The following is a 10,402-nucleotide window of genomic DNA, read 5'->3' as shown; positions in this document are numbered from 1 at the left end:
CCCTTTTATAACAACAGGCCATGAAATCCCTTGGAAACTACCAAATTTGTAAATTGCATGATAAATGGTTTAAATTGATAATTGTAAAAGGGTCAATAACCTGAGAAGGATTAAAGCATGATGTAATTGTTGGGGTATGCCCCTAAGAAACATGTAAAATAAAGGACATTGTCCCGGGCAAGACTAGAGGTTTTCTTCACCGTTCTTTCCTACCAGTGCCCGTTTGAACGGTGGATATGTAAAAAACTTATATTAATAAATAAAATTAAGGCTTTTGTCGTTTATTGATTTTATATATATAATAATAATAATAATTAATAATTAATAATAACATTACATATTAAATAAACTAATTTAATAAAACTATATATTAAAAATTTTACTTAATAAAAAATTTATTTAAAAATATTTTAAAAAAATCACGTCTTACATTTGTTTAAAGGCCGATGGCCTTGTTGCGTACAGTAGCTCCAATTGCTTAGGCAACCTCAACTGTTGTAGCAATTACGACCGCTATCAGCAGGGTTGGTTGCCTTCACAGCCAAGCTGCGATGCAACATGGAGATAGGGGAGGTTATGACTCCCGATTTCCCCTTTTTAATACATATATATTTTATTATTCCCCCACCCCAAAAAAATTTCGTATACTATATATATAACAAATATATCAGTATAGATCTAATAGGAAAACAAATACAAATAATCAAATTTGTTAAATTAAAGTACATGTATTCTTTTCCAAACCCCATCTTGAATCTAATCAATCCAATTACGAATCACCAATTTTCTCAAACAAGGGTTTCCAATCTTAAATTTGTACACAAACATTTTCAAAGAACAATAAATTTTAACACAAGGGTTTCAAATCTTAAATTCATTCATAAACATTTTCAAAGAACAGTAAATTTTAACACAATGGTTTCAATCCAAACTAAATTATGAAAACAAATCCATACAAACACAAAGAAGATAGAGAGATTTCAGAGAGGAAATTATTGCACAAAACTCAACAATATCCTACTTCAATCTGATGCTAACTAGTCGAATGCTCACAGTTTGCAATAAATTCCCATCTTTTCGAAAATTCTCTTTCTCGAAAATTTGCTCCTCCAAACCTGTGTGTTGAGAAATGAGCTCTAATTTTTTAATAAAGAGCTTTGTCCCTTTAGGATTTTGGTTTTGCAAACATGCAAACCCCTTTTCTTTATAATTTTAATTTCATGCAACTTTTTGCATTTTAATTATAATAAAGTTTATTTAAATTATGCTCATTTTCTTTTATTAAATAGGAAGACATATTTAATATTATATTTATTAATTTAAATAATAATAATATTTAGAGTTTATTATAAAAATGAAACTTCTAAATTAATTATTGTTAAATTAAATAAATATAAACACATCAAATTTGGAACTTTAATTAAATCTTTTAAATTTAATTCTTTTATTTAATTAATTTCTCAATTAATTAAATATAATTAAAAATTAATTTTTCTTTATTTATTTTTTGTTAAATTAAATCGTTTAATATTCTTTTTATTTGATTTAATTATAACTGAAAATCACAATAGATCCACAAATCTGAATAAGAAAACATATCTGAAAGACAAGGTACTAAATCAAACTCAAGGGTCAAAAATCACGAATTTACGTCACTTGACAAATTCGGAATGGTAAATAACTCAGATACTTGTCCTACTTTCTAGGACAATTGGCTTAGGGTTAGTATTTGGACTCAAGAAGTATCTCCCCTCTTTATCATTGAGATACTGTGATAGGGCACACTCATCCTAGCAATTCAAGGAAGTCGATGCTCGATACCTTCAATCTACATAAAAGATGAATATGTACATATACATATAAATCTAAACTAAACAAGCAATGGTGGGGAGTGGTGCATCGTGTAGATCCTGACTAGCAGGTGACTACTACTTCGTCCCTCAACCACATCAGAAATGTCAAACATAAATTAAAACATACAAGTGCACCATACATTGCAAGGATGGGGTAAGTAACCATAGAAATCACATATAAATCATCCATCTAACTATCATCATGAAATGACTAAAATCACTATATAAACATACATATATCATCATCCAAAGACCAATCATGAACACATGAAATAACTGAGTATCAAGTAACTCATCAAATATATCAACTAAGTATGAAATAACATCCAATCAAATAAGGTAACCAAGTACTGCTAATCATAAAACATAACCATAAAGCTAACCTAAAAGAATTCAACAATAAAATATGAATGGTAAACTAGGGGTTGACATTACACACACACACACACATTGTTTGTTAGCAATATATTTTTTTACTATGGTGCAAATAAGTTGATGCGTAGACAATTAACTTTAACATATATACTAACATAGTATTGTTTGTTAGTAATATGTTTTTTACTAAGGTGCAAATAAGTTGTTGCGTAGATAGTGCCATAAAAGCGAATAGCTTATTGAAAGTTGAGAACTTGTTTTTAATAATAATACAATGTGTTTACGTTACAATGTCACATAGGATACAAAAGATGACACACGAAACAAACATCAATTATAGGAGTTGAGGTCTAAAAACAATTGGAGATCACATGTCGATAGGTAGCTTTCCTATAACAAGTAGATAGTTACGTTTTGCTTCTAAGTCTTTTTCCCTCATAAAGATGAAAATGTTTAGTCCAATTTTCTTTCCAATGTTGTTTAAAATAAAAATTTCTTACTCATCGCTTGGGAGTTGTGATATTGTTTTCATATAAATACCCTTTTTTTTAATGGTTAGATTATATTTTGCATTCAAATCTCTTCTCATTAGTATATATAACTAGCTACATTTTATTGGATAGGTTTTTAACATTATTTTTTAGAAATTAATAACAATTTAGCTATCAGTGTACATTTAATTTTGATTTCTATGTGTCGAAAAACACGAGAAAAAAGTCATCAAATGAAAGACTAAAATGTCTTATAGTTGAACATAATCTCTTTCACGTGTACCCTGAAAAATAAAATGTATGGTAGCTTATCACAAACTAATTCAAATTCTAAATGTAGCTTGTCTCACTAAATCAATCAAAACATAATAATTGAAATTCTAAATAAACATAATATATTGAAAGCACGAAAAGTTGAAATCCCATTAACTCGGTAAGTCATTAAAATTATAATCGAAAGAACACATCAATAGAAAACAAATTACATTTTCTAATGTCTTCATCAACATATCTTCGAACTACCCATTGCACTCCAAGATACAATTACAAGCAATAAACTATTTTCACAAAACCATATTGATTGACAAGGTCCAACATAAAATTAGAATGTATTCCACCAAAAAGTTAGAATGTTATCATTCCATTTAACAAAAAAAAAATTGCCACGTTAGGAAAGGACAACTGTAATATTCTTTTCATGAGCAGACGCTCACTGTGAAAGACTTCCCTGGGGGGTTCTTTTCAAGGCCAGAGTCATGTGATACACAATTTTAGATAATAATAAATTCTTGGCTGTTAATATTTAAACCTGATTAAGAGACAAATCAAAAACTAAATATTTTGACACCTTTTAAAATAAATTTCCACACATAATAACAATCAAATCTGAAGATCACAATTCAAAAGCTTCCTTCTGAATGTCACCCTTCGATAACCCAATGTCCACGTCATTGGCCTCGTTCCACGCGTCAGTCAGCCCATGCAAGACCTCCACCATGGAAGGCCGCTCAGACCTATACGGCCTCACACACAAGCTAGCAATTCTCAACACAATCTCAATAGACTCCACGTAAGCCTCTACGTCAGCATCCCCAATCCTGGGGTCCACCAGATCTCTAATGTCCCTGTCAGCTCTGCAATTGAACACGTGTGTCGCGTAAACGATCGACTCTGCGCCACCCGTCTGCGTGCTGACGATGGCCTTCTGCCCGGAAATGAGCTCCAATAGAACGACGCCAAAGCTGTACACGTCACTTGCCTCGGTCAGCTGCCCGACGGAAAAATATTCCGGGTCCAAATACCCCGTCGTCCCCTTCACTTCCGTCGTGACGTGTGTACATTCTCCGGCGATGAGCTTCGAGATGCCGAAGTCCGCTAGCTTGGCTTGGCCCGTCGAATTTAACAGAATATTCCGCGGCTTGACGTCACGGTGGATGACGGGGCCGTCGGAATTGAGGTGGAGGTGGGCTAGCCCCTTGGCGCAGTCGAGGGCGATGCGTAAGCGGTGGTTCCATGGGAGCATGTGACCGTGGCGGGGGCGGTAGAGGAGGTCGCTTAGGTCCCCGCCGGCCATGTATTCGTAGACGAGAATGTGGTCGTTTCTGTGGTTGCAGTAGCCGAGAAGAGCTGTGAGATTGGGATGGCGGAGGCGGGAGAGAAGCTGGACTTCGTGGTAGAAATCCGCGCGCTTCTGAAGCTTCACGATCCTTTTAATGGCGACCGTTTTGCCGCTCGGAAGCTTGCCCAGGTATACTTTTGCGGACCCCCCTTGGCCTATGAGACGCCCCGGTTCGAATCCCGCCGTCGCCTGCCGAACCTCGCGCTTTGTAAATACGTACAAACCCTCGGTCGGAAGAGGGCTTTTCGATTCTGCTGTGGTTCCAGCCGTCGATTCGTTCTCTGAGAGTCGGTTTTTGTTCACTTTTGTGATGAAGATCGTGATGAGGAGGATTACTGTAATTGCACCCGCTGATGCGACCCCTGCGCTTACGCCGATTCGAACTCGCGACCTGTTCGATCCTCCCCCGCTGGGGTTTCTGTTCATGGCGGAAATCGTCGGCGGCGGGGGAGGTGAAGGGATGAGATTTGCGGTGCCTAGGGTTCCGACATTCTGCAGGACCTGCGTGACGCAGAGAACGAAGGAATTAAATAGGGTTTCTTTAGGGTTTGGCCCCCATAGCCCTACTGTTACGGCCATCCCGCAGGGGACGAACTCTTTCGAATTCGTCACATTCAGGAACTCCATCGCCGCATTTATGACCTCGCTTTGACATTTGTCGCAGGCGTTGGAGGTGCTCAGATTGGGGCCGTTGCAGGCCGTGGAAGCGCTGCTGAGGTCGACTGTGCTCCAAATTTGGGATATTTTGGCGTAGCGGCATGGCCCCGCGTTCGCTGTGAAGGTCAGGGGATCGATCTGACAGGCGGAGGAGTTGCTGAAGAAGGTGGAGCTCACCAGTCCTTTGCGGTGGACGTAGTGCACGAATTCGTCAGTGCAGCGACTCGAACCCGCGTCGTCCAGGAGGACTTCCCCTGTCTGATTGGCATGGCGGGAGATTGCGAATACATAGGAAGCAAAGGCGTACCAGCAGCAGTTTCCTTGGGCGGTGAGTTGAACGGTGCTGTTTTGGTGGCAGGAAGGCGGGATCATGGTGGAAGCCACTGTGAAATCGTATGGGCATGCAATGCTCTCCGTCTCTGGAATTCTCAATGCTACAAAAAATAACAGCCAGATCCACACCATCAATTTCATTCTTCTAGTCTTTGCATCCCAGGTACCTGCAATTTTCTGGTGTTCTCACTGTTCTATCAATGAATTCCCTCAAGAATGACTTTTTTTTACCGAATTAAACAAGCCCGAATTCCCTCAAGAATGACTTTTTTTCCCGAATTGAACAAGCCCGAATTCCCTCAAGAATGATTTTTTTTTCTGAATTGAACAAGCCCGAATTTCGTCAAGAACAAATGTTTTTTTCTGAATTGAACAAGCCCGAATTCCCTCAAGAACACATGTTTTTTTCTGAATTGAACAAGCTCGAATTCCCTCAAGAACAGATGTTTTTTTCTGAATTGGACAAGCCCGAGTTCCCTCAAGTCTGAATGATTTTTTCTGAATTAAACAAGCCCAGCTCACGTTGTGCTGGAGGGTGAATTCAAGCTCTGTTTATGTTCAAGATGACAAATAAAGAAGCTAAAGCTTGGACGAAAAGCCACAGCAAGATGAAAAATATTGCAGTGTTTGAATTTGGTAAGCACAATGTTTGGGTGCTTGGGTTGCAAGTTGTAGGAAGGAAGACGTGCGACTCGTTCTCCGAATGACCCTAATCAAGTAGGGATCATTTGGGATCAGGGTAAAAGATGTGCACATATTTTATCTTTTTGTAAAGGCTTTGTATCAGTCTTCAGTGCTATTTCTTTATTCACAATTTGAAGGATTTGGGACCTTTTAAATGGAGGAAATCATTTGTTAGATACTTATTGATTTAACATTATATCAATAGGTGTTAGTACAATTATTGACTATTTATATTTGAAATGTGTCTTTGTTGTAAAAAAGTAATTAATGATATGATGTTAAGTCACTTATACAAGTATGTATCTATATTCTTTTTGTATGGTTATTGGTTTCACTCTATGGGTATATATTCTTTTTGTACAATTATTGGTTTCACTTTTTATTTGGACTCTATTCCTTGGTCAACAGGGTAAACGTATGCTTCTTAACCACCTGGTCATTGTATGCTAAAGAAGCGACCCTTAGAGATAGTAGGGATGTTAGAATTTATGAGTGAAAGAAATGACCCTACCATTCAATAAGTTGTTTCTCAATCTATTTTCATTCTCCAATTTCGTCAGGGTACACGATGAAATTGCTCTGATTGACTACTAAACCATGTATGTTTGTTGAAGTGAATTGGATGATTTATGTTTTAGACACTTTGGCAAAAACCATACTGATGTGGACTTGAAACCTTATTTATTAAGAGACAACTTGCCAAAATTAAGAATGATTTGAAACTTTTCCTAGTTGTTTGTATAATATTAATGTACTAGAAAGTAATTTCATTTTGATGATGATGTCATTGAGTGTGATCCATAATGTTGATGCTAAAATCTTGGACACAATGTAATGTAGAAATTGCAAATATCTTGATATCATAGATTATGGAAATATCTTATAATTAATGTTGTTGTCTTTTAATTTGTTTATATGATGTTCTCTTATAAATGTTTCTAAACATAACTAAATTTCTTCGCATATGTTTTATGGCACAATAAGTTCTTTTGACTTATAAAGGTTTAACAATTGAAATGGTTGTCTTTGTATATATTCTTAAGGTCATTTTTTTGCCATAACTTTGTTGAGTCTAGATTGAACAAAGATTATGCTTCTTACTATGCTAGAAAAATTATGTTTCAAGTATCAATTTCAATGTATTTAAACTAAGATTTGCCCATTTTTACTAACTCGTTACACTCACTCTTCTAGTGTGGAAACTTGTGAGTCTTTTCTTATAATCCAAAACTAAATTTGAAAGAGTACTTATTTCAAGTTATACAAACAATTGCATGCTGAAATGTGATTTCCCGAAGACATCATTGTTATTGAGTTTGTTGCCTCCTTCATTATATTGTGGCTTTTAAGTGGTAGCTATAAAAAATAGTTTAGTTGATATTTTTGTTGATGCTTGTCAAATATTCAAATCCTTTATGCAACAAGTACAACATGTGGTCTACCTTGGATGGCATGCCAAGGATTCTACTCTACTAGGTTGTTCTAGACATGTAGGCATTGCCATGCCCACGTTTGCATTGTCATGTCCACCTTTTTCTTTTATGCATTTTCAATCGATGCACTAGATCTTTCTATCTTGAGATGAATCGATCAATTTGAAATGAGATATGTAAAGTTATCAACAATCCAAATGGTTAGAGCCCTAGGAAGCTCTTTCCTCAAAGCATTAATAAAATAGCTTGCATATGTTCTTTGAGGATGGGATCATCCAATCCCTATGTTACATTATGTTCCAATTGTATTATTATTTGAGGGCGTCTTTAAGATAATTTAACACTTGTTCACACTGACTCTTCAAAGAATTAATCACTATAATATTTAAGAGTGCAATACTCATTAGATTTGTTTTCAATGAAGTTTAATTTAAGTTCCTTTTATTTTTAGATGCTTTCCTTCCTACAAGATTATGGAGTATCAAAGATGTGTGGCCTTATTATTTGAAAGACATTTTAGACATCTAGCCAAAAAATGCTTACAAAATAATTATATTGAGAGAAGTATTTTAACATCATTTCTTCTTTTGTTTAAATTGGTGTTGGTTATGGTATTATGATATTTTGTCGATTGTTTGGAAAGTTTATCTTAGGTTATTAGAGTTATGTTTTTGGTGTGCTAAGTTAAGTTAGGGGTTGTTCTTTGTTTGTTTGATCAGCTGGTAATCTGCTGGTATTTGACCAATTTGACCGTTTGTAAGGGTCAGCCCCCTTATTTTGACTGCTAAATATTTCATAAACATCATTTCTTCTTCAAAATGTAATTAAAAAAAGTGATCTTAATAGATCATCATACATATATATTTTACTTTAATATTTGCTAAAATCAAATAAACACTTAATTCACCTTTAACTCATTTTCGAGTCCCATAAACTAATTTTATTCTTCAATTACTTGTTTTCAGTTCTACGTTCCGAAAGTATTATAAAGTTATATATTGAATAGAATGGTGTTTCGAGTGAGACTATTTGTTTTCAACGTAGAGAAACTTGATTTTTATAAAAAGCTTAGTCAAGACATATGTTTAGTCACCTTTAACTCATTTTCGAGTCCCATAAACTAATTTTATTCTTCAATTACTTGTTTTCAGTTCTACGTTCCGAAAGTATTATAAAGTTATATATTGAATAGAATGGTGTTTCGAGTGAGACTATTTGTTTTCAACGTAGAGAAACTTGATTTTTATAAAAAGCTTAGTCAAGACATATGTTTAGTCCATTAGGCATAGATGAAGTAGAATATTTTGACGGATATGGAATATTTTTAATTTATTAAAAAATAATACTTAAAAGTTTTGCTTGAGGAGTAAATTGAACGTTTGCATTTCAATACATAGAAAGTCGTGTAGTGGCGAAAATTCATTGGAAAAAGCTGTTGGGACTATCTTTTATCGTTTTAATATTTTGATTGTTTTATATTTTAATTGTCTCATGTCAAACGTGTTTTGATGGCCAAACAAAATATAGAAGGCCGCTGTCATTCAATATTATTATTATAACACGTTTGTTTGTTTGTGTAGGACTATGGGCTGGCATGGAGTGGATTACATATGATGTTTTGCTTTTAATATTTCTGTGTGTTTATTTATCAAATAACTTTATATTATACCATTATAATGACCATTTAATATATTTTAATATTATTCACATAATTGAAAATAGAGTTAAAGTTTGATTATTAGAGCTTCTACCAGTAAGATACAATTTCAATCAAGATGTATATATTTGAAATTTCTATCAATGTTTTGATCATATTTCATAATCTATTGTCATTATAAGTTATAGATTAAGAAGAGAATCAAATATAATCTGAAATGTTACATAAAAAGAGTTACACAATCAAACTTAAAAATATTGTCATATTGAAATCAAATATTAGAAATTTCATCTTTCTAATTATTAAACATGTAAAAAAATTTCCACATTGGTATGGTCAAGACAAGACATCCTAAAATTTGTGATCATCTCAATGAATAAGAGCATTTTAATTTGGTACCTCTTGTTTGGATATTTTTCCATTGTATGCATATAACATAATTTAAAGTAAAGTAGATTAGTGTAGGATTGTGTTGGTTCTCAATGTATTATTTCTTCACATGGTTTTTTTTTGGGTTGGATGTAGATTTTAGTTTTCTTCCTCAATTTTTAAAAATAATTAAAATATTTTTGTGATCTTGTATTGGCTTTAATTATATAAGAAGGTGAAATGAAAATCACTAAATCAAATTTTGTATAGGATTTTTTTTATGAATTCTCATTATGTTCTGGAGTTTGGACAGTTAGGATTTGGTTCAAATAGTGATTCAATAGTTTTTCATCATAGATTCACATTATATCTAAAATCTAGGCAAGTGTTTAGAACAAAGTCTAAAAATATAACTTTGTAACCTTGTTTTTGAAAGATATTGTAAGGACTAACATGCCATGTATAAGATTTAAATTCTAAAATTAATGTGAAGGCGCAAAGGTCAATATGAAATTAACTTATCTAAATTGAATAATTATATCATTTTCTCAAACAAGAGTTAATACATCATAATCAAATAAAAATCTCTACCAACTTGTCAATACAATAGATAGAAATAATTATGCACTATTATATAGGAGCACATTAACATGCCATATGCTTCAAAACTCTCTAATCATATGCAATTGAACTTTGACATCTTTGAATGTAAGATAAAACCATTCCATTCAATAAAAGGAATAGTGGATAAATACCAACTCTAATCTAGTACTTACACACTAAACGTCCTTTAGTGTTAGAAGCAATAACCTTATTTGAATTTATGAGATCTTTTTACTATGTCACAACTCAAAAAGGATGATAATGGAAAATAAGAGTGGTAAAACCCATTTTCAATATCCACCCAAAGTTCTACAACATCCCCTAAGGAA

At 33.9% G+C, this 10,402-nt stretch overlaps 1 protein-coding gene across 1 annotated transcript; it reads right to left on the bottom strand.

Moving 5' to 3' along the window:
- Positions 1-3,326: 3,326 nt before the first annotated feature.
- LOC149550091 (serine/threonine-protein kinase PBL27-like) lies at positions 3,327-6,367 on the bottom strand. The gene has a single exon (XM_089793233.1). The coding sequence runs from the start codon at positions 5,466-5,468 to the stop codon at positions 3,612-3,614; it is 1,857 nt and encodes a 618-aa protein (XP_089649359.1). The 5' UTR covers positions 5,469-6,367; the 3' UTR covers positions 3,327-3,611.
- Between the last annotated feature and the right edge of the window lie 4,035 nt (positions 6,368-10,402).

Source organism: Cupressus sempervirens, chromosome 7, assembly GCF_028749045.1.
Source record: "Cupressus sempervirens isolate cs-2001-9-10 chromosome 7, ASM2874904v1, whole genome shotgun sequence".
NCBI lineage: Eukaryota > Viridiplantae > Streptophyta > Pinopsida > Cupressales > Cupressaceae > Cupressus > Cupressus sempervirens.
This window is presented reverse-complemented; position numbering and strand designations above follow the sequence as displayed.